Source organism: Atractosteus spatula, chromosome 6, assembly GCF_055471065.1.
Source record: "Atractosteus spatula isolate fAtrSpa1 chromosome 6, fAtrSpa1.hap1, whole genome shotgun sequence".
NCBI lineage: Eukaryota > Metazoa > Chordata > Actinopteri > Semionotiformes > Lepisosteidae > Atractosteus > Atractosteus spatula.
The window spans coordinates 11,611,893-11,636,845 of NC_142711.1; the positions used below are offsets into that span (position 1 = coordinate 11,611,893).

Here is a 24,953-nt window from a genome sequence, read left to right on the forward strand (position 1 = left end):
TGAACAGGAAAAGTGATGCATAACACTGACTGCTGATAGTGAACAAGCAATACAGTTTTTCAATAGACAGATTCATTGCTCAGCCTTTTGCCTAAGAATAAATGTAAGATTAAGTTTCAAAACACACACAATCCTAATTCAAGTATACAGGACTTACAAGGTTTATCAGTACTGTTAACAAAAACACCTACTGTTATACAGCATATTCCCGTATGTTACTACAAGTCCTAAACCAGCCTTAATTGAATTTTTCTTTCTGTTATGCACATTCATAAAGCTTTTATACTTTGAGGTCCACCACTTTAGATGTCTACTTTCATTTGTTTGTAGAGGACAACAGGGCTGATGGAACATCTACAAAATTACGAACCATATCATCTGCCTTAAAGGTAGGCGATTAAGGCTTCCAGATGCTTATTCTACTTCAGTCTTATTGAGAGGCACTGCACTTTCCACATTCACCTTATTTCACTCTTGATAAAATGTTTGAACCAGTTCATAAATCTGCCCTTCCTTCCTGAATAAAGTGAATACATTTATCCTCCACTACAAAATACTTAATATTAGCTGCTAACCTCACCTTCTACAGTAACATCATCCATGCCCAAAAATATTCAAACTGTATGTTTGCGAAGAAAAATATTTCAAGGCGCTCAGGACTGATTTTGAAATTCTGAAAAACCACAATAAATACTACTCAATACAACAATCTGTACACACTCTACTCTGGTCAATCTGTGACAAACTAGAACACCTGAACTCTGTCCCTGTGACACAGTAAAATCTCATTTCATGTTTTAGACAGTGCATTATGTCTGCTGCAGTTTCAGACTAGAGGTGAAATAGACCTGCGGTGTTTAATTTAATATAGAGTAAATTAACTTAATATAGAATTCCTCAATGCAGATTAACAACATTTGGTATTTCTTTATCCTAATTTAAATCAAACTACTCCATCAATAAATGAGCATGGGTTATGGGCAAGTGCAATCAGTAGTTATATGCAAAATGAAGGGATATAGTCCAATGAGAGGCACTTAGGATGACAGTGGAAATGTACAGGTTCTGGAAAGCTCTGCGTATTCAAGCGGAAGAAGGGTGTATAATGATTATGTAAAGGCTTTTGACTTTTTGCTTAACTGAAGTTGATGTCTTTTATCATGTCATATTATATTTATTTTAAAGTAAAGCTTATGTAGACTGTTTATATATTTTTATATATCTGTGTGTGCGTAAGACATAGCTGCTTGGATGCAAAATAAAATTTGGGCAAATACAACAAGTATTGTCATATCATCAATGTACAGTACACCTATAAACTAGGAGCTATAAACCGTAGCTTGGCATTTAAAAGTGAAAGACCCTCAACTTTGACCACTGAATCGGACTTTCAAAATCAGAATAAAACACCAAAACTGAATAAAGGATCTCAAAAACAAAATGTATTTTGTAACTTGACAAAGATCATAAACTTAACAGTTTCACAATTGTTTTAAAAATCGTGTTTTACTTACACTGTGCTCCCAGAAAAAAAACACAATACTGTAAATCAATTTATAAAATGCTGAGAAGGATACCATCTTATTTTCTCTGGCCAATGATAAAGTAAAAAAGCAAATTTCATGTAACTTCTCTAGCACTACAAAACAGAAACTGTGGTTCACACAGGACATAAATGGTCCCTAATTCTCCTAGTGCTGAGCACCAGCCTTCACAAGCGAGATGAACTCAATAAGCTTTCGCGTATGAACCGTGCTTTATGAATTCACAACAGTACCAATGATTTGTTGATTCATGAAGAAAAGAACCTCAAAACTGAATTGTAATCCTTTTCATAAACCTAACCATGCTGCAAGTATACGTTTAGACCTGGCTGAAAACTTCCATTGTTAACACTGTCTGACATTAAATAGTAAATGTTGTCTCAATCATGGGTAAACAAACATCAAATCATAAGATTGTTGTCACTTACTGTACAAAGGCTCTCGAGCACAGACAATGAATAGTATTATCGCCATCCAATCCATCGATGCTGAGAAAAATGTCAGCAATCAAACTGTACTTTCCACTTATCATATTGTAGTTTTTACACTTTCTTCTGGAGAATGAAAAAACAGAATGAGAACTAAACAGAACAGTGTTGAATTAAACACTGAAACATGGCATATATTAATTTAGATGTCCAGTAAGGTAAGATAACTCAAAAAACGCAACAAATGTCTTACGTGACCAGGCATCAGATATGAAAAGGTTTGTAAATAGAATAAGTCATAGCAATCTTAAGAAAAAAAAACATTTCCAACAGAAACTTCTGCATGTTGTCGCTATATGTTGTAACTATCGATGCTCTGTTTCGACATTCATTTTTATTTTGTCATTAACCTTTTCCTTTCCCTAAACTGCGTTATAAATTTACCCTCTAAATCCTACAGTCCTCACATCGACAAGAATTACAAAATAAACCTTACTGAAACTATGTCTCGCATACAAATGTTCAATCGTTGCTTTAAAATACAACATACAGCAACACAACCACACCATCTATGAACGTCACTCACATGTTTTCAAAAGTAGGAAATCAACACTCCAACAACTTCCTTTTGGTGTCACACTGATCTCAAACCGGCCGGAGAAGGAACTAAAATAAGTTACACTTTCAGGTTCCTAATAGTGCGATGAGGCTATGAATCTTAAGAGCGTTTTGGGTTTAGCCGGTGTTACAGCTGTATTGATGATTCTCCCGATTTTTACAATGTGACAAGCCTGAGGTAATAAAACACTTAACCGCGAGTTGATGTGGGGTAGTATTGCTTTGTTGTCTCTGTTCACTGTATCAGGTCAAATGTCTGCGATCTCCTTGTTGTCGTATTTCGGGTCTCGGTGCCTTTGCTTCTGTAGTATTACTAAAAGGCTTGGGTTTTAAACGAAATCAAAAAGTATTTAGAAAAATATTTTTTCTCATTTCTTTAACACTCTATAAATATAGTCGTGTACATTACTGTTTAGAAACTTAAAAAAAACATTTATGTTTAAAACGTATAGAATGCAAGGCTTAAAAAAGTAGTAGGGGTGATGTACTTTATGTTAACAATGGTGAAATATTTTCATATCCTATGATGTTTTTGGCAACTTATTCATTTAGCTCATTTCTTATTGATATTTACGTGAGCTCTGTACGCGAAAGGTTTGTCATGAGCTCCGAGTTTAAACAGATCTCGCGATTAGTTCTGTTAACGAGATAAAGTGGTTAAACCCGGCGAGTTTCCAGACGGGAGCTTTGCACAGTTATACTGTAGCTGTACTGTACAGTATGTGTCAGCCAGCCATCTCTTCTCTCTCACTCTCTGGACATTTGTTTTGTGTCCATTTTAGGTCTGAGAACAAAGAGTTTACTTCTCACGGCAGGTGGGAGGTTAATGCTGCTTAAGAAATCCCTTAACCAAGGCTGTGAGGTGCTCGTTCATTAACCAGTACCAGGGAAACTGTCAATCAAACGCGCTATCTCGTCGGCGGAAAATGGGACAGAATGCCGCTGGTCAGTCAGGTTTTATTCAAAAGATGCCTTTCTTGGATAAACCTGAAGACAGTAATTTGATTCCTTTCCTATGTGTAAGAGGTGATTGGACTGGTAAAAAAAAAAATTGACGCAAGTGATTTGTAGTATTCTAACGCACAAATGCCTCTGGAAATGTTCCCAGACTGATTTACGTTTCTGTTCGTCATTGCGTGGCCCAATTTAACCCTTTATTTGTAGTATACAGAAGAGATCAGAAGCGCTGTACTAAAGTACTTGATTGTACTTAATGTTAACCTAGGCCGTCTGTAATTTAGTAGAAATGGTCAATTCAAAATATCCCACAAAAGTTTGGAAATCGGGTCATTCTGTTTCAAATAAAAAAAACAGGAGATACCTCTGCCTCAGGATTCCCACGGTACTTACATTTTGTGTAGTGAAAGATAGTCGACAGGTGTGAAACAAAGGCAGATATTAAAGTTCAGTGACACCTGTATTATATCTAATATCGGAATAATTTTGTGGATCTTTCTAAAAACATATATTTGCAGTAACAATTGCTCTTTAAATGCTTCTGCATTGATAGTTGAGTGTAATGTCAGCAGAACTGATCATAAGTACCGTAGTTTTACCGATGTGCAACTGGGGACCTTAAATTGATAAATTGTCCATTTGTCATTTTTTTCTTGATTTTAAGAACCCTTTCCTTATAAAAATCCAATGTCAATTTTACATTTTACATTTACATTTAAGAAATTTTAAATGTCTTTATCTTAGGTTTGCTCTTCATTTACTTTCTGTAAGCAGCTATGCGGCTGTCTGTGTGCTCTGTTTTGGGGACTTCCCCCGAAAAAAACATGATCCCATCCTTTAAAGGACTGAACCACTAGTGGAACATAAGTTAACTGATTCTTGGTGGTCTTGTAATTGAAGCTAAGCAAGTGTGAGCCTGGATGGGAGACCTGGGAAAGCTAAGGTTGCTGTTGGAAGCAACCAGTAGGGACCACTCACACTGTGATCTGGGAAGGTCCTAATGCCTCAGTGTAGTGATGGGGACATTATATTGTAAACAAAGTGCTTTCCTGACTCTCTGTGGTCATTAAAAATCCCAGGGCATTTCTCAAAAAGAGTAGGGATGTTTCCCTGGGGTCCTGGCCAGATTTCCCCCTTTCTTTTACCAATGAAGGTAATTGCCTACTAAATATCCCTGGCTTTGAATTGGCTTCATCACTCTTGTCTCCTCCCCACTGATATTTGATGTGTGGTGAGTGTACTGGCTCACTTTGACTGCCTGGTATTATTAGTATTAATAATAATATCTATCACTTTCAGAATTTAATAAATGTTCAAAGACGATCAACACACTGTTGTTGTGTTGGTTTTATTGTATAGTACTGACAATTAACTTCAGTTTAAACCAAGTGGAAACATGAAAAATAAAGTTGAATTTTGATGCTGATGAATACCAACAAAATAAAGTCCGTTTTGATTTTTCACCTCTGTGACAGTGCCGTTGCTGTGTATGTGTTAAACTACGTTAATTTCTGCGGTAGAGTTTTACCCTTCCTGGGCTTCTCGTATATTCCAGTTTTAGGCTAATGCTTTATTCACAAAGGAAGAAATCAGGAATTAGGAATAAACCCTACAGTTAACCTGTTTTTACAAGACCATTATTTTTTATTTCCGAAATCCATGTCAAAATGCATTACAAGCATGTCCTGCAGTCATACGTCTGTTAAATATTAACTGTTGAGGGGAGGAAACTTCTTTGTATTGTTTGAGATTTTAAACTCATTAGTTTACTTATATGGGGACGAGGCAAGATTCAGCTTTCTGCTAGTGTTGTCCTCTTGCACCTGAGAGGGATTTATTGAAGGTCTTTAAATGAATGTAGTGAAAAGCAGCAAGTAAAACGAGCTTTAAAGCTGACAAAGAGTAGGGATTGAGATTGTAGGGAGTATTTTAATGTATTGATTTGACATCTGTTTTTTATTTATTTAAATCTTAGATCTGCCCTTTGGCAGAAGTACTGCGGTCAGAACCTTGATGCCAGGCTGTGGGGGAAACTGGCACGCTCTCCAGCAGAATGCCAAATGGGAATGACTCGTGCGTGAAGGGGCAGGAATCGGGCAGTTACTTGTCCTGCATGTTTCACCTCTGGGAGGAGTGGATCGGGCTGGGAAACCTGGAAGATTACCTCAACTATCTGGACTACCTGGTGTGGGTTTTCACCCCTCTAGCTGTCGTCTTCATCCTGCCCCTCTTCATCCTGCTCTTCCTCTACCTCTCCATCCTCTTCCTCCACGTCTACAAACGGAGGATTGAGCTCAAGGAGGCCTATTCCAACAACCCCTGGGATGGTGCAAGGAAAACGCTGGCGACCCTGTGGGACGGGCACGCAGCTATATGGCACGGTAGGTATTTTTGTGGTTTCAGTTTTGTGTGTGTGGCGGGGGGAGGGAGTGCTGTCATATGCTTTACTAATTGGTCACAAAATAATCCTGGAGCTCACCAGTGGATTTAACATGGAGTGTTTTACTCATGTGTGTGACAGCCTGGCAGGAAGACTTTAAAAGCTAGTTTGTTCGAAGCACCTCATAAATACAGATTCTTCTGTGCGCATGATTAATACCTTCAATCTGTTCACTGTTTTACCACTGGATGGGGTATACTCATACATGGAGGGACAATTTGGATGTGTCAGTTAACCTAGCTGGCATTGGAAGGAAAACTGGAGCACCAAGAGAAATCCAAGCATACTTGGGGAAAACATATAAACTCCACTCAGAAGACACCCCAGCCTAGAGTTGACTGCAAAATCCAAGAGCTCGCTCGGTTTTTAATGCACAAATTATAAGTCTTCATTAAAATAAAACAAAAGTACCCCTTTATATTTAGTGACAGTTTCTGTAGTGGCTAAAGTGTTATACACAAACTGCTTCTGATATTACTATTGCCTGCTGCATTTATTTCTGACATGTGCCTTAATGTGCCACATTGATTTTCCTGCAGTGAATTTAACTAGACTCAAAACAATATTCTTTATCAATTTAAAAGGTTCAAGTGGGGACCCATAACTGAAGAAGGCTTGGCCACTGAAACTGAAACTTTTTAGCATTTATGTGTTTCTGTATGACTTGTTAATCTTGTTATTCTTCTTTCCAAAAGCTTGCTCATCCTTTTCTAACAGAAGATACAAAACAGTTCTCAGCAGAATACAAAATGCTCAGTGCACTTTATTAAACAATATCTTCTGGAAAATGAAAAATTAGAAGTGGCTTGAATACATTTACATTTAAGTATTGCTATACAATGTGAATTTCATTTAACACATGGAAAGTGGTCTCTTAGCCTTATTAGGCTTCACTGGTGAGTATTAGTCAAATAAATATAAATAAAATAATACTGTTTTATTGTTTCATTGTAATGCTTTTGTACTGTTAAAGTTTGAAAATTATTGTCCGATTTTTTAAGATTCCGGAACAAATGAGAGGGATTTACATATAATCAGTTAAATCAATCAATTAAAAGGAAATTAATTTTTCATTTACAAATATTTGCCTTATGAACAGTTTTCATGGAACGAGTGACATTCATAAAATAAACCACATTAAAATAAAAACAAAGGTTTTCCGGTTTTTATGTCATACGGTAAATGTGAAAGATGTCTCAGTTGTTGTTCATAAGAAAACCTACAGTAGCTCAAAGAGTTTCACAACAGTAGTTTTTAATACATGTACTATACATCAAATGAAACATATCACTTTGTACATGTTGGTTTTAAAAATAACTATACTGGTTTTGATATTGATTGATTGTTATGATATAATTTGATTAATTGATGATTTAAAGTTGACCATTATACACTCAAACTACTTTTACTGGAGTGTTAAGTCTAAATCACGCCATGGACACAGGTGATGTGGTTATCTAACTTGTTGAATGTCAAGCCTGGTAAACATCAAGAATGAATAATATAAAAATGATCTGATCTACCCTGATTACCAAGAGAACCAAATCTTTATGTCATGAGTATGATGGAGGCTGGTCTGTCAGCATACTGTTTTTTGCTGGCTGTGGTGTTCACAAGATCGCGGGTCAGCTGGAGCCTATCCCAGCAAGCAAAGGGATGCCAGTCCATCTCAGGGCATGCACACAGTCACACCAGGGCCAATTTTCCTAGAAGCCAATTAACTTAGAATTATGTCTTTGGACTGTGGGAGGAAACCAGAGCACCCAGAGGAAACAGATGCACACATGGGGAGAACATACAAACTGCATGCAGATAGCACCCCAGGAATTGAACCCAGGGCCCCACAGCGACACAGTGTTGCCCTCTTGTTATCTTATACTGTATACTAAAGAAACCTTTTATTACTGTGTGTGTACATAAGCATAAACACACATTTAACAGAATCAGTGCTGTAATAAGTCATTTTTCTGAAACATATAAAATATCGGTGTGAAAGTGTGCGTATATTTGAGTAGCCAGTTTTTCTGACTGAAGGCAGTCTGTAATCACCTGGAAAGAAACAGTGCAGGGAAAATGCAAATGTATCATTTAGCATTGCAGCAAATGTGCCTAGGGCTGCATCTTAAAATAGGCTTCTGCTTAATGATTACAAAGGCTTACCTATAATGTGATACAGTCATTTCCTCATTAAGCCGAGACACATAATGGATTTTTAAGAATGAGCAGTGCAGCAAAACATACTCTGCTTCTGTTGTTCATTAATGTAGGAAAATGTTTTGACAGCTGCCTTCAGCACCCTGACAGCACAGTATAATGAATGATTGGGAACATTTATAAGGCGCAGTTTTTTGCAGATATATTTAAGATGGTTCCTTTTGTAAATTGTTTACATTTTGATTAATAATTAGATGTAATGTTCTGTAGCATCTGATTTCTATTAATGAAAATCATGTTTCACTGAATGCTTTTTAGAAGTAACCCTAGCACAATAGGATTCCACATGTGAGATAACATTTCTTGCATCATATTCACCATACAGTATGATACATTGTGACCCGATCCTGTAGCATATGCTCACAATAAAAACGTACAACAGTGTTAGAAGCTATTGTGATAACATCATAAATAAGCATTGATAAAAAGGAGAAGAAGAGTAAAACCATGATTAAGAAAGTTAAACTTTGAAGGAAATTGTGAAAATTCAGTTACAACAAATCTTTTAAAAATGTGTTTACACAGAATCCACTTTAGAGCTGTTAAAAAGACCATGAACAATAGTTCTTTTTCAGATCAGTATTGAAAAACATGTTAGCAACCAACCTCAGAACGTGATGCTATGGTCTAAGTATAAGACTGGTATGAAGCTTTTAATTAATTCTATTAATTATTATTATAATATAATTGTAAGACTAGGAAACTATAAAAATGCTGCTTGTGGGTATAAAGTATTTTAGAAGAGTACAGGAGGATGAAAGAATAGACCTTGATTGTCTATGTAGCATCATGGTGTAAAATTGTTAAAGACTCGATTATCTGCCTTTTGCTCATTCAAGTAGTCCAGCTTTAATTTTAGATATAGAAGTTAGACACCCATTGCACATCTGTTGGATCCATACCAGGTTTTATGAAAAGTACCAAATTGAACTGATTTGTTTTTTCATATTTTGAAATTATTGACAGCTGTATGAAAGGGAAATTCTGTTACAATAATTCCTGCCTTTATGCTGCACCATTAAACTTTGCACAAGAGAGTGAAGCTGTTTAAACTTGAATTGGATCCAACTGGTGTACATCCTTGAACTTCGCAAAGTACATTACAGGTCATTAGCAGACATGCACCTTTAGAGTTCAGCAGTTAATATGTGAACCTCTTACACAAGACCTAGGGCTACTGTGGTGCTGCCTTTATTCCGTTGCAGCCTGAGGTTCTTCATAAGGTACAACTTCATCTTAACATTTCTCTGTATGGAATAATACGGTACATACCACATACCACAAGATCTTTAAACATTAGGAATGTACAGCTGCCTTTTCAAATTTTTAAATATCAGTGTTGCAGATATACAGGGGGAGTTTCTTAGCATTTTCCTTCTAATTTCCTGAAATGACTGCAAGAACTGAAATCAACAACATTATTACAGTCTTTTCCACTTAAGCAAACATTTGGATTTTAAATTAGTTTTATTTAGATCCATCAACCGTACATAGCGGTTACAAAGCATCAACACTCAGATTGGCTCTAGTGTGAGTATTTTTTTATGTGTGCTTTTTAAATTCCTTTCATAGCATTTACTTAGGTTTACTAGCTATTTCCCTATTGATTATTATTCATCAGCTCTAAAATAAGACTGTTAGAGATCACAGAGATCTTTATTTTAGCTGAAGGTTATATTTGGATACAGAAACCTGCAGGCACCTTCAAAGCAATATCTCACACTGCTTCTTTGGGTACTCTCCTTATCCCGGTTTCTTTTCCAGCAGGATGTCACATTTTTCTAATAGCCAGTGGGGTAAGCACTAGTATTCTCACTTCTGTACGGTTATTTTCGGAACAGTCTACTGTAGCTTACCGAAGCCTGCTTACCTGCTTCGAAGAGACGATAAACGGTCCGACACAAGAATGTCTTCACCACCATGCTTCAGCCAAGTTAAACAGATTTTAACTTGTTCTATTGCAGCAGAATGCCTGTCTTTTTATAAACTCTGATGTTGGTTGTATGTACGAAAGTATGCAGTAATAATGTATATAGATGGCTCTGTTTAAGCCTCACTGAATTTGAAAATTCCTGTTTGACACATGGCTGCTGGCCTGCTGTGCTACTCACTGTTAGCTGAATACGTTTTTGAGGGGATTAGCAAAGAGAAGAGTTTTGACCTGTCATTCTTCCTGTCTTTCAACAGGTTATGAAATCCATGGCTTGGAAAAGATACCAGACAAAGGGCCAGCCCTCATTGTCTATTATCATGGAGCGATCCCGATAGACTATTACTACTTTTTAGCTAAAGTCATCATTCACAAGGGCAGGACCTGCCACTCTGTTGCTGATCACTTTCTCTTCAAGTTGCCAGGTAAATTAGTTGGTGTTATTTTAAAGCCTGGAAAGAAGCAGGTTTGTCTTTATTAAGATTATGTTAATCCAGGTAAAAAAATCAGATCAGATCAGAATAGAATAGAATGAATTTATTGAAAACGCAGTCATTTAGGCCAGCAGTCTCCCGTGAACTTTGATAAGAACCTGAATGATTAGCAGGAATTGGGGTAGGCATGTTTATTATGACACTGCGGAGTCCATGGGGCAGCTGCTGTCCCCATGAGTAAGAGGAACAGGATTTCTAATGTTCTGTGTGAAGCCCCAGATCATGACATTGACAGATATCTGCTATGAGGCAGCTTCTAATTACAGACTCCAGTGATATGATGCCATCTGGCACTGACATCAGCAATTACATGGGTTAGTGCATGCATATAGGCAGAGATCTTGCTGAGTGTTTATTTTCTTTATTATTGTTGTTTGTACAGTTTATTAAACAAATAGAAAAGTAAGAATGTGGACTCTAAAGAGCAATAGGCTTTACTCTTCTGCTTCAGTGTGTGATAAATTATTTGACATGTATTCTCTAGGCATTCTTACAGTCTGTCACTGTGTTCTTCTTTATAACTAATAGATTCAGATTTAAATAATCTCAGTAGGTGGAAGGTTGTTTGATGTGATCTCCTGATCCTCCTCTCAGACTCTGAGGGGTTTTCACAGGCATTGACCTGTCTGTGGCCTCCGTCTTTCTGAAAGAGCTCTGTCTGCCCCAGAAGGGGTGGCCCAAAGTCAACAGCAATGGGGTGAAGGTCCTTGATTTCCAGCAAAAATCTGTTAAGAATCTACAAGTCTGCAATAAGTATAATTACTGCAAGAGCACTGCTGCTCAGCCTTTTAGATGACTATATTATCGGGTTGTAAATTTCTTAAATGTGGGACACCGAGTTTTAGAAAAAAAGAGATATTTTATGCAAGCAGCACTAAAAAATACAACAAAATCTCTCAAAGAGGCAGATTCATTTCTTTGTTGTTTTTTTTCCATTATACACATCAGCTCCTCACCTTGTAGTATTAGAATTCATTCCCAAGGTGTACTGATGAGACACTTTGCAGTATGTTAATTTATAACACCTACAAGGCTTCGCAAGTGCTTTATAATTTCCTTGTACAGTATGTACTGTATGGAAATCAGAGGCACTTATTTTGAACAGAGGCTGCCCTAATAAAACAAAATAATAAACCAATCCATTGGACTGGTCCTGTTAGTGTGTGTGTGCCACATGTTTGAAATGTTCTGTGTACCTGTACCTTTTGTGTGCTTTGTTTAGAAAATTCTATAATTGTATAATGTGTACCCAAAGAAGAATTGCGACTTGCTTAATGCTCTTAAGCTTTATTCTTTCTTAGATATTACTCTAAAAAAGAGGTGTGTGCATCTAAAGGGAGGAATAAGCAAAACACTGGTACAGTATGTAATGTCAAGCGACCAGAAGCTGCTGTCAAACTGCTGAAGCTTTGTGCCCTCCCTGCCAGGGTTCAAACTGCTCCTGGAGGTGTTCAGTGTGATGCATGGGCCCCAGGAGGAGTGTACAAAAGCTTTGAAGAACGGACATCTCCTTGGTATCTCACCCGGTGGGGTGCGAGAAGCCCTCTTCAGCGATGAAACTTATGTGCTGTTGTGGGGGAACCGCAAAGGTTTTGCTCAAGTGGCTCTTGATGCCAAAGTGGTGAGTGGTTTTGTGTCTGCTGCGGTTGGCTGTGTTGTCCATTCGCCTCATTAAATACAAAGAGATTTATGATACTGCAGATTTAGAATGTTTCGCTTTGCTAATGTAGCCCACAGATTTTCATGACAGAGTGGATTAATTTATGTTCTTGACAATTTAGAGTTAATTATTAACGGAGCAGACAGGTGTTTCTGGTGTTTGGTTTTACAATGTTGATAAATTGCTTTTCAAGGTAATAAGATCCAAAGTCTTGAAGCAGGGAATCCAAATGCTCTTATATTAAATTAAAGATGGTCCCACAGGGTTACATCTGTGAGAATTATTAGGGTTGTAAGCTATTGTTTGTAGAAATTTTTGTAAACACAGAATGAATAAATACATGATTACTCATTTCATGTAAAGGCCTGAGTTAACTGTAAAAACGATAGGAGATTGACCTCCTAATTTATATCATAATCGATCAATTTAAAAAAATGCCACATTATTTAGTACAGTTTGTACTTGAGATTTTCTCAGAAAACGGAGCCAAGATTTGGCAGGATTTAAGAACTGTACTTCTCCCTTGATTGCTCAAAATGTTTTCTAACCAGAGGCAGAAATAGCATCAAAGCAATCATACAGGACCATGAGTTTAAACTACTGTATCAGATTATGTATTAATACAGTATTTGTGGAGGTAATGTGTGATTGTTTCTGTACTCCTTAAGTGCATTGACTCAAAATAGCCAAACGACAGTGGTGTCTCTCTTCCAGGACCAATTTAGTCTCCCTCCTATGGCTATATTTCCATTTCAGTAATCTTTGTATTTCTCTGAATCTGCTAAAGATTTACACATCTCCAATGACCTACAACATTTCTCAATTCCTTATCAGCATTGGCTGTGACCTTGGTGGTATGTCTTGTTTACTGATCTGTGATCAATCACCATAACCAGCCTCTGCTGTGCAAGTATTCTTTTAGGAATGATTTCTGAGCCTGCATTCTTATCCATTGAATTCTTATTCTGCATGGTTTGTGATGCACCATGCAGAAAAACTCTCACGGAGAAAAGCCTGAGATGGTGAAGTGATCATTCAGCTCGACATTTCCTGTTTCAGGGTGTTATGTTTATATTTACCTGCTCAGACATACAATTTGTCTGTGCCTAGAAATAATGCACGATCCTACAATTGGTTTGTAATCAGACATAACATACAAAATTTGAAGACTTTTTATGCATTATTCTCTTGCTCTTAATAACATCCATCCACTTGCTACGGTAATATCAGGAAGATGCTCGTTCCTGCTAAAGGTCACAATTTAGAGACACTAATGAGTGAATTAGCTCAGCTGTTTGGACAATGGATGAAGAAAGAGTTACTATGATGTAAGTGATTAACTTGTCCGATTAAAGAAAAGCTGTTAACAAGTCAGCACTCTATGGGGAGAAATGAAGTTTATTATCCAGTGAGAGAGAAAGAAGAGTCTATAAAGCCTTGTATAAAGTGTATAAAGCCTTGTTATTAAAGTTTATTTGTAGGTTCTAATCATATTGAAAACACGTTACAGTAAATTTGGCTGGATTTCATATTTGAAATAACTTAATAATACTGTAATTTACAGGGAATCTATGTGATCTATGTTTTAACACTTGCTCCAAACCCATCCCCCAGGCTAAGTAAAAAAATATGCATTTTATGCTGTTTTTGACAGAGACATTAGAAAGTTTTAGTGGTTGGTTTGTGTGTTTCATTAAAAAAACATTCAATGACAGATGAATTTGTAACCATTCTCTGATAAGGTAAGTGTTTGGAGTGGTAGGGGAGGCGGGGTACAGTGTGTGTGACAGCAGGATAAGAGCCATAGACATAGATAATGAGTGGTGCTTTTTCTAACAAAATATGCATGAAAAGATTTCTCTTCATGGCTGCAGTATATGATCATTTTTAGTACTGTTTTCACTTTTTATTTTGCATTGGACACATTTGTTTTTGCAGTTTCTAATACTGATAGTCTTACATTTTGTATGTTTTCATTTACTGTATACAGTATATGCAACAATTAATGTCAACTTGCATTGTTTTGCTAAAACCAATTTTTAGATACAGAGCATCAAGCGTATGAATATACAGTAGGGTCTCCACCTTACTTATTCGCAATTCGGTCTGGCCTACATGGTCTGGGATGAGAGAAGAGCAGAGCAGGGTGAAACCGAGCCTGAGGTTGTTAACTGCAACTTTCAAATTAGTGACATAACAGACTAAGACTGTGAGATGAATCTAGCTAGCAAGTGAGCCTCTCCCTGCCAAGTACCCACTACCCAGCACCCGCAGCTCAACGTGCTGCTGTTTTTGTGTTGTGTAACACTCCAGGTTCTGTGTCGGCAGTGTGGGGAATGACAGACTGGAGATGACTTTACAGGCCCAGTGACAGTTTTATTGCCTGTCTTATTACAGTGGGGTCTGCTAATCACAGAGCCAGAGAGAGAAAGTTCAGGCATCCGCTGGACACAGAGGAGCGGTTCATGTTGTTGATTTTAGCTGTTTACTTTGTTGACTAGTGTTGTTTAAATTAACTTAAAGCCAGGGCATAAGAACTTTAGTTATTATATACGGAATGGTTACTCATGTTTTAAACCATACCTACTCTATACAGTAGTACATTAGGCAACAGTAAAGGGGGTGGACTAAGTTATAGGTGAATTTGGCTATTCGCGATGGTTCTCTGCAGTGAATCCTCATGAATGCCAAACCCTACTGTAATTGTAGCCAACTAAACATAGAAACTGTGCATCCACAACTTAAGAGTTCATTGTGAGAAACTCAGGACAGACAGACACTCATGTATGTTCAAAAGCCCAAACCGAAAACCAATCAGTTTTCACAATCCAAAGCCCTGTTGTTTTGGGCTAGCTGTGACATTGAGAGAAATCACCATAATTGTAAAAATAATTTCTTTACCTTCGATGATTAGGAGATTCATTATCAAAATGTGCTTACTGTACTTGCAGCTCATTAGCTCCTACACAAGTAACTAACTAAAAATAACCTTTCTGAAGATGATTCTTTATTTTCCTATTCCAGCCCATAATTCCTATGTTTACACAAAATGTCCGAGAAGGATTCCGATCACTTGGAAGTATTAGTAAGTGATATGCGTTTTTCTTTTTTGGGTGAGAAATGACACAAAGCAAAAAGAAACATAATATCAACGTGTAGCTCATTTGCTGAGAAGCCGATGCGTTTTTTCAGTGACAGAAATGCAGTGTTGAGAAAGAAATGTGAGACTTTTTATGGAATGTTGGCAGTATTTAAGATGGAAACTTTCAAAATAGGTAATGTGCTTTTCTTATTACACTTAGTCATCTTCCATGAAAGTGATAATGTATGTGGAATAATCTTTATTATTTTGTGGTTGTGGAGTAATATTGATAGGGGTATAATCATAGATTTACAATAATATACAGTACCCTTGTTCTGTGTTGTATTTTACATTTTAAGGGCTGTATCGATGGCTGTATGAGAAGTTTAGATTACCAATTGTGCCCATCTATGGAGGTTTTCCAGTGAAGTTCCGCACTTACTTGGGTGATCCCATTCCATATGATCCTAACTTAACTGCAACCGAATTAGCACACAAGGTAAGTGTACGGCATTTTTCAGTCCTGCGTTTTACATATATACATAAAGTGTGATTTTTGTTAAAAATCTTCCTGATGATGTATAATTTCTTTAAGTACTGTATGTGTATAAAAATTAAACATTTGATGTCAAATCAAACATCATTACTAACCATTACTAACAGAGTGCTCTCTGAACATTTGAGAACACCATATAAAGACTGCTAGAGAGAACGGTGTTGTTAATTCTTTTTCACTGTATTCCTTCATTAACTAACGTCTTCTGTGGCCTTGAACTGAGAACTCCATAATCCTTTATAATATGCTGCAGACATTGATGAAACCTATAGTACTATACTTACAAGAAAGTAAGGTAAAAAAAATTGTGAACTAACATATCTTGTTATGACCCCAAGTGTCTAGGGGGTAAAGGGGTGTAACATTTAGGATAATTCTTTTGGAAGCAGGTGGGTTCTGGTGAGGGACTAGGAAGCGTGATAACAAAGGTGGGTGCAAAAGTGATGATTTTAAGTTGAACAAGTGACTGGTAAGACACGATAACACACAGGGGTAAGGAACTAGAGTGGTGCCAAAGAAAATAACAAACAAAATGGAGCTGGCTAGGAAAGTGAGGGAAAGCTAACCTGACTATAAAAGAAGACCCGAAACACACAGCCTTCAGCGTCTTCAACACCTTAGCTAACCTCCACTGACTACCCAAAACAATACAAGACAAATGGCACTCACCCGTACTAAACTAGTGTTACTAATACAAGAATCAACTACATGTGTAGAATGTACCCAACAACCTAAACTAACCTTATAAATAAAAGTTCACACAAAAACACAAGTGAACTAGGAATACAAATAAGGGAAAACGAGAGTAATCAACAGGAACAGGGTACAAAAGAACACAAAGGTTGAACATGTAACAAGTTAGGGCAAGGTAATGGCAAAACAAGGATAAACACACAAAAAACGAAAGTACAAAGAAATGAACAGAAACCAACAAAACAAGAAAGCCGAAGTTATACGAAAATACACACATGCAAAACAACAAACCAACAAAGCCGAAGCGAAAGGCCTCTCCTTCCTGAAAACCTCCCTTTTATATACTGAATAAGATGCAGTCTGATTGGCTGGGAAGCTGATTGATGATGATGTCATATGGAACAGTGGTGTAATGGAGGACCAATGGGGAAGGGAGAACAATCAAAGGTCAGCAGTGTGGAACATAACAACAAAAACACACACAGACCACATACTGGGACGTAACATGGGATGAAAATATTCATAATTTGTAAGTTCTCAATTAGTTTTTCTTTCTCCAAACATATTTGAAAAGGGATTTATTCATGCTGACTGTAGAAAACATCTGCTTTAGATATTTCTGCCTGTTTCTTACTTCCTTTTTTGCTTTGTAGTTAAAGAGATACTAGCACCTATAGGTGCAGGAAGTTGGATTACTCAGTGTGCATATAGTTTTTTAATTTGAATTGAAGGGAAAAAGTTTGTCCTGGTTTAGTCCTGTTACTGGTAATGAAATAGGTTAAGACGTTTTACATGTCCTTCCGACAAGTACAGTCGATTACCTTCATTTCAGGATTATTTATCATGTGGTTCCAAAATACAGATAACTGAAACTTGGATTTAATGTTTCAACAGAGTAGCTATCTTCATCAGGCCTTAAAATCGAAGGAACAGACCACAGGGGCATAAATAATCTTAATTTATTGAAATTGAACATAATTCATATGTCTCTTAGTATGATTATTTCACTTTAAATAGTAAATATACATAACCGAGAAGCTCAGTTAAGCAATAAAAATAATATAACAATAACATTAAATCAAATAAATTCAAATTATTTTATAGTATACTTGAATAAAAAAATAAATTATATAAAACAAACAGCAAAAATGTATGTTATACCGTTTGGTAGGTTAGTTAAGCACTGTAAACAGTGTTGTTCACAGAACACCTGTCTAAGAATCATTTACAATTTACATTATAATTAGTAATATGTAAAGTATATATGAAATTTATTTTATGTATGTACAGCATTTGTTTGTTGTGTTGCTGTACAATGTGTGCTGGTGAACCAATATCACTCTGTTCATATGGCATTCGTATTTGAATGTCTTTGGCTTGTTTCTGAGAACTTTTGCCACTTATCCCACGAAAAGGACACACCACTACACCATGTGGTGTTTAAACATGAAATCAGAAATGTAATAAAAAAACTATAAACAACACTCAGAATTTAACTTTTAGTTTTTTTTAAATTAATTTCTTGCTCTGCAACCAGACTTTTGTATCCTGCTGAGTCCTCAGTTTATTATTTTTATTGATTAAACTGGCTGCTTGTACCCCAGGTTAAATTTTAAGTTGCTCGCCTGTTTTCCCTTGCACTTTGAATGAATGCACTGATGTCACGATCCTGAAGCATGCACTGATGATGTCTGTCCCTTGGAGTTTCATGCTGACATCACCTTAAACATCTTTGCTCGTGAAATATCAGCAAGTTGAGCTGTCTTGATTGTGGAAGCTCGTGCCAAATGCACCACACTCTTTCAGAATCACTGAGGTCGCCTCCTACACACACACTAGCCATAATTATAGGCAACCTGAGATTTCTTGAGTCATTGCTTAATTAACACATGAGTCATACCTGTATGCAAGCTCTTGCTTTCAATGTACTCTGTGTCCCTCATTTACATGTGTGTTTCCACTTTTATCTACTACCTGTATTGCTTGTTATATAGAACACCATGGATTTCGCTCTGTGATCTAATGCTAGGATGCTATCAATATCATACATTTGTGATGTACATCTCTGCTGGTCAGTGGTTGTGCTACCTAGTATTTACATAGTAGCTGGTCACACCTCAACTCACTTGTCATTCAGGCTCCTCTCAAATTAGTAACTAAGGTAACCAGTTACCTTAGTTACTAATTTGAGAGGAGCCTTGTACTACCTGGAGGCACTTATCTACCATGCCCGCCTCAGGTGGTTCAAACTACTTAAGCCTCAATCGGGCAGTACCCAGGAACTCTGTCAGTATATCCACCTTAAGAGCTGTTGGTGTTTCGGAATATTTTCATTTCAAAACTATACATGCTGAGCTTTGTTTCTTCAGTTCTGAATGTTTCTTTTCAATGTGCAACAGGTTGGGAAAGGTATGTGTAGAATGGCTTCAAGTTTAATTTAACTAAATTGGAATTTCTAGTTATATACCTCCTTAAACAATATAAGATCATTTAAGACGTGTGTCCAGAACATGTGTCGTTTTAATCTTAACAGCACTGAGCTGTGTATTTTAGATGGGTTCTACAATATGCCTAGAACACTTCTCATGATCTGCAGAGGAAGTAAGAGCTGTAGTTGATTTGCCTCACAGCACCAACACAATTAAGCAAACGCCTTTCATCCAAGCTAAACTTTGTTTTACTGCATTCACTAGTTATACAAATGTCTATGTAAGAGGGGCATGTGGTGAAAACAGGACTTTACAAACTCACGAAATAGGAGGACACTCCAGTTTCAGTTTCCTTTTTAAGATAAGAGGGGACTGTTCTGGAACAACAAATCCCTTATTGTTTGTACATTCTTAAATGGCTCCAGTAACTCCTCACCTCACTTACAGTATGAAATTAATTGTGTTTTAATTTTCACCTTCTGGTTTATTTGCAGATATGTAGACTGCTAAAATACAAAGCTTAACATTTTAAATTGAGAGAAAAAAATGAAGGATTTTTGTATAACAAGTTATTATTATATATTATGTTGGTCCATTTTTTCAGGCTTTGCCTGGAAATGTACATGAGATCTTTAGAATACTGGTACTTGTATAACAGCTATTTGCAGTGTAAATAGCTTGTCACCTGTCCGTATAATTGTATTTTGCATCAGCCTCAGCATCAGTCTCTAACTCATTCCTTTCAATTCCAGGTGCAGCAAGCTGTGCAGTCTCTTATAGACAGACACCAAAAGATACCGGGAAACATCCTCCGTGCTCTGTTAGAACGATTTCAAAGACAGAAAGAAGACTAGTTTTTAAAGACTGTCAATAAATATAAGAAAGCTTTCCAGTGATCAGAATTCTTATAATAAGGTATGATCCTATTCCTAGTGTTAGATGATTTTATTTCATTATCCCTGTGTAGAATATGGTGTTGCATAAATTTAAGGACAGAAATCACAGAACAAAAGCAAAACTTTGTCTGTTCTGATTTTGTGTCTATGTGTGTGTGTGTGTGTTTTCTTTAATATACATTTTAAATTATTAAGTGAATCTAATTAATACTTTTACACCAATTTCAGAAATGGTTTTTAGAGTTGTTGTTGTGTGTACATGCATTTCTAGCTGTAAACCCCATTGAAATATTATGACAGGACCTGAAACAAGCTGTCCATGCAAGACAGCCCTCAAACGTCACAGAGTAAAAGGCATTCTATAAGGAGGAATGGGACAAAATTCCTAAACACCGGTGTTAGAGGCTAATCAACGGTTGCAGGAAACATTAAGTTTCAATCATTGCTGCTCAAGGTGGAGCCACCAGTTTCTGAATCTAAAGGTTCACATACAGTACTGTGTCACACAAGGATAATAAATGTTGCATCATTTGGGGGTATATCAATGCTGAAAGAGTATCATGTTTTGGGTCATTTGTTAACTTTGTGTATTATTAGGTGTTAGATCAGGATCTAATAATTTGTTAGGTTCCAAATACGTGAAGTGCATGATAATTGTTCCTAATTGCTTAGCACTGTATTGTAGATGCTTTTTGTGATGAATAAGCAGCCAAAATGTTTCTCTAAGCATCAGAATTCATTCTGCAGATTCCAACAGGAGTTACATCATGTGTGAGACAGTTGCAGACATGACCTCTGCATGCACATAGTCAGTCTTTTAGGGCAGTGGTCCTCCATTCTGGTCCTGCAGTACCCTTGTGTTTTCTTTTTTTAATTCTAATGGGCCCCTAAACACTAATGCTAATTGGTGTCTGTAATGGATGTGCTTATTGGTTTAGACTTTCTGTACTCAATCTATTGAGTAGCAAAAATACCCTTATTAAAATGCATTATTTCCAACAACTCCAGCACAAATTATGAAGTCTCTGAAGTCAACTTAGGAATTACAAATTACTCCCTTTTTTGACCAAACTGCTCTTAATAGGAGATCAATTGGTGATAAATAGACACAGGTGGGAATGACACTGTTTTAGTTATCTCTCACAGTGAGTCAGTGTTTTTCTTTCTGCTTAACTCCAATTAGTTATATTTTCAGCTAGCAGGCAGGAAAGAAGGCAGTCCTGGAGCTCACTAATTAGCTCAGGGTTCATACCAATTCCAAATCTCATTCAGCTTTTTAAGAGCTAAAAGCATTTTTTTTGGAACCAATATCTGAATGCGGAACAAAAGCCTAATAAACAAACAGATTAATTAATGGCATCTTTTAATACTGGTGTTTAAGGGCATAGATGTAACACAAACCAGCAGACACAGTAGTACTCTAGGATCAGGATTGTAAAACACTGCCTTAGCCTACAGCAGCCTTTAGTTCAGATGTATAAGAAGAGTTTACAATTTCACAAAATTAGTGTAACGGTCTATGTCTACTTTAATCAAAGTGGTTTAATTTGGCTTCAGTTTAAATGTATCTCTCCCTGTAAGTTACATAAGATGTTGAATTTCAAGGCACAAGTCACATAGTTGTATGACAAACTGACCATGAAGATCAAGGATTTTCTTTTAAACAAATTGGGGGGAGAAAATGGAAGAGAGGCACACTTTGGGATAAAGTAACTTACCCCGGTCACTGAATTGATGTTCGTCTTATGGCTAGGGATGCCAATGTGAAACCAACAGTGACTTTGAAAAGTTGGCAAAGTTCTCTTTTGGAGATGGGAGTCACCGCTCATATACCAATTAATTCCAGTCCCTACACAACACTTGCCCTTATGGGTGAGCGACAAGAAAGAAGACTTTAGTGGACACAAAATCATCTTCAATCTCATATGAGATGTACTGAAGAGAACTGGCAGAAAGTGTGCTGATTCTAGGAGACATAAAGTGAACCTTATGGCCTAAATCCAAAGCCTTATGTCTGTCACACCCTCAACACACTACAGTACATCACCCAGTCAGAACCATCCCAATCCAAATGTCAAGGATGGTAGCATCATGTTGGGGCGTAATATCCCTAACGTGTGACTAGAACAAAAGGCAAATATTCCAATGAAGCAACTTCTTAGATGAGGTAAGACTTATTTAATTATTGTGGGATGGAATAAAAACCAACAGGGTCACCAGAACCAGGATTGGGAACCACTGTGTTAGGGGAAGACTTCTGATCAGCAGAGAGTAGGAAGGTGTCAGAAATGAGGGGGAAATGGAAGGTGCAAAGGATAGACAAATCGGAGAAGAAAATCTTCTTGAGGCACCCAAAAATCTAAAACTGGCTCAGTTTTATTTTGTACGCACAAAGCCCAAGCTATGCTGACATTCAAATGGGGGTACATGTGATCAGTTTCTGTATCTTTAAAGAAAGGACTTACCTGCACGTACAACTGATATACTGTACAAATATAACTTCTAATGTGCCCTTTCTCATCTGGAAACATTACTTGTCTTCTACAAAACACATTGCTCTACAATCACAGGAGTGCAAGAATGTAACTTAACACAGGGGACCTACAGTATAATCAAATAATACAATATGGTAAACATGGTCAGTTTTATTTTGTATTGTTATGAATTTGTATATTTGCTGACAATCTGTATCATAATATACAAAGCCTGTGATGATTTCAGCAATTTTTCTCTCCCTAAGCTATCATTTGATGTTTTTTTATATGTGTGATTCCGAAATGTCTCAAAAGCAGGGATAATAATAAATAGATTAGTAAGCTTTCACAACCGTTTCCATAAATATGACTCCAAAATACACGTAGATAAAATAGCTAATATTTTTACAATTACTAATTGTCTGAGACAATCATTTACAGTATATTTTGTTGCAGTTCCCTAAATCCTAATACAATTGAGCTTTTAATACGATTATGATATGCACATTTTATCTTCAAATAATGACAGTTGTTTGTTTGACAAGTCTGATTAATGATGATAAGATCTTGTACAGTAATCTGATTTATGTTTATTTTGAATACAATCTGCATGCAAATTGGATGCCTACATTTTCTGTTTTTTGGCATTCTGGATGTATATAAAAGTGTAAGAGATTTACAAGATGATGTTTTCTTATGTAATGTTTGTGGCATATGTCAAGTTGCAGCTTCTACGTATTGTGCAACAGATGTACAGAATCTTCTCAAGACAATTATGTTAATTAAAATAAAAACATATTTATGTATTTAATAAGTACAAAAGAGAGGCCTGCAGGGAAATAGGGCATAGTGTACAGTATGTACTTTAGAAAAAGCATAATTCTCTCCAGAACCACATGAGGTGTCTTAGTACAGAGGTGAGAACTAATTTTCTGTATGTGCATTCACCAGAAAAAGAAAAAAGCATGGTACACTTTATAATGGACCATTCTGATCTTTTTCATTGTTATGCATTCCAGTGTTCTTGTATTCCTCAATCAGCTTATTTTTGCCTATATAATCATTTAATATTACACATCTGACACTCTGTCCCACTTCAGAAAACAGTGTAACTTCTGTTATTGGCATTGTTTGAGTCTTACTGATCTGCTTATCATTGCTGATATTCTGCTGAGTATTAGAGCCAACAGACCAGAAATGTGGCAGATTTGCTGCCAAATGAAAATAAATTTAAGTTTGCACATTGTAAGTAAACTTAACTTGGTCAATCACTTTTTGTTATTATTTACAAAACACAGTATCCAGGGCTGGTTTCCTGTTCTTTTGACATTTTGCTATACTCAGAATTAGTAACCTCATATTGTTACAGAACACAGGCAGAATCGTTTGAATTCAAACTGTTGTCACAAACAAGATATTACCCCGCTTAATTTCCTGCCATGGAAATTCATGCTGTTGACTTTTATTAGTGTGCATTTATACAGTATGTGTGTCTTGATATAAAATCATGTGGAACATTTAGCTCACCCTGCTCTTCAGTCAAAGCAGAATGCTTTATTACTTCGCATTAATGATACCAGCACTTTGGAAATGTGAATGAGTAATTACTGTATTTAGAATTTTCTACTTAGTACTTTGTAATGGTGATAATAACTGTTATGTACAGTATTTGAATTTTAAATTCTGAAGCGGGTCATTTTTCTTCTGACACCAGTAATGTGATGATCTGCTGTTGGCAGCACCATCTCATGTCCAGAAAGAGTCAATCCAGCTGCACCGCTCTTAAGTCGTGAAATTGAAGGTGACGGAAAGATAGTTTCACGAACACATTTTTCAAGTGTACAAATTGTATCAATTTCAAATTGTATCAATCATTTTGTGGCTGAAGAATGGAAGTGTTTGGTGGTGATGTGTTCAATTGCAGTCTTTTACAGAGTATCCCCTCTGCACACACAGACATGCATACACAGGTGTAGACACTCAGAGATTTGTCTTTACACACATCTTATACAGTATACTGTATATATATTTCCTAATCCTGTTTGTTCAGTAAAATTGCCAGCTGTATTTCCGCCCGGAGAATAAAATTCTGTCCTTTAACGACATGGCCCACTGTTGTTTTTTGTTGCATGTTTTCTAATTTTGTACTCACTCTTCTCAAACACTCCTATTTTTAGATTTTCTTATACAGTAGGTCACCAGCTGAACTTTTTGTCCTCTTTTACTTGTGTTTTAGGTAACCAGCATATGAGAAGTTGTTTTATTTCTTGGCTACTAAACAAATATAACCACCATGGCATACATTGAAGACATTATGAACCTTGTGACCACTGTATTAGTTGACTTTTCTTTCTATGGGTTCATGGGTTTCTATGGTATCAGATATGACCACAGTATTGCATTTCAGCCTTTCAATGATCCATTAGGTTTCTGGTAACAACGTTTGGGCAAATAATTGACCAAACTGTAACATTGACATTTCTTTGAAACTAGGATTTTAGAACATTCCTGGATTGCTGTCAAAGCTTTGCTTTTGTA

General features: G+C 36.7%; 2 protein-coding genes across 9 annotated transcripts in view; one reads left to right on the forward strand and one right to left on the reverse strand.

The window, feature by feature from the left end:
• The window catches only part of tgs1 (trimethylguanosine synthase 1), a 44,884-nt gene extending 42,318 nt beyond the window's left edge, over window positions 1-2,566 (reverse strand). For 3 of the 5 annotated variants that reach the window (XM_088919340.1, XM_088919343.1, XM_088919338.1), the window contains exons 1-2: window positions 2,469-2,525; window positions 1,973-2,098 (exon numbers count right to left, since the gene is read on the reverse strand). In XM_088919340.1, coding sequence (XP_088775466.1) covers window positions 1,973-2,076 — 104 coding nt within the window. In that variant the 5' untranslated portion in view covers window positions 2,077-2,098; window positions 2,469-2,525. Of the gene's footprint in view, window positions 1-1,972; window positions 2,170-2,468 lie in introns of those variants that run through there. The other 2 variants (XM_088919341.1, XM_088919339.1) reach the window with 2 other exon arrangements.
• Window positions 2,567-2,631: 65 nt separating this feature from the next.
• Window positions 2,632-24,515, forward strand: tmem68 (transmembrane protein 68). 4 transcript variants are annotated; one of them, XR_016091256.1, is made up of 8 exons: window positions 2,632-2,768; window positions 5,523-5,928; window positions 10,389-10,556; window positions 12,053-12,246; window positions 15,310-15,370; window positions 15,727-15,866; window positions 19,798-19,960; window positions 20,242-24,515. XR_016091256.1 is itself a non-coding variant. In XM_088919272.1 (7 exons), the coding sequence occupies exons 2-7, from the start codon at window positions 5,601-5,603 to the stop codon at window positions 19,897-19,899; spliced, it is 993 nt and encodes a 330-aa protein (XP_088775398.1). In that variant the 5' UTR covers window positions 2,632-2,768; window positions 5,523-5,600; the 3' UTR covers window positions 19,900-24,515. The 4 variants fall into 4 exon arrangements, 3 of the variants coding, with proteins under 3 accessions (XP_088775398.1, XP_088775399.1, XP_088775400.1); XM_088919272.1 differs by having other exon boundaries at window positions 19,798-24,515; XM_088919273.1 differs by lacking the exon at window positions 2,632-2,768 and adding an exon at window positions 3,412-3,535 and having other exon boundaries at window positions 19,798-24,515.
• The last annotated feature ends 438 nt before the right edge of the window (window positions 24,516-24,953 follow it).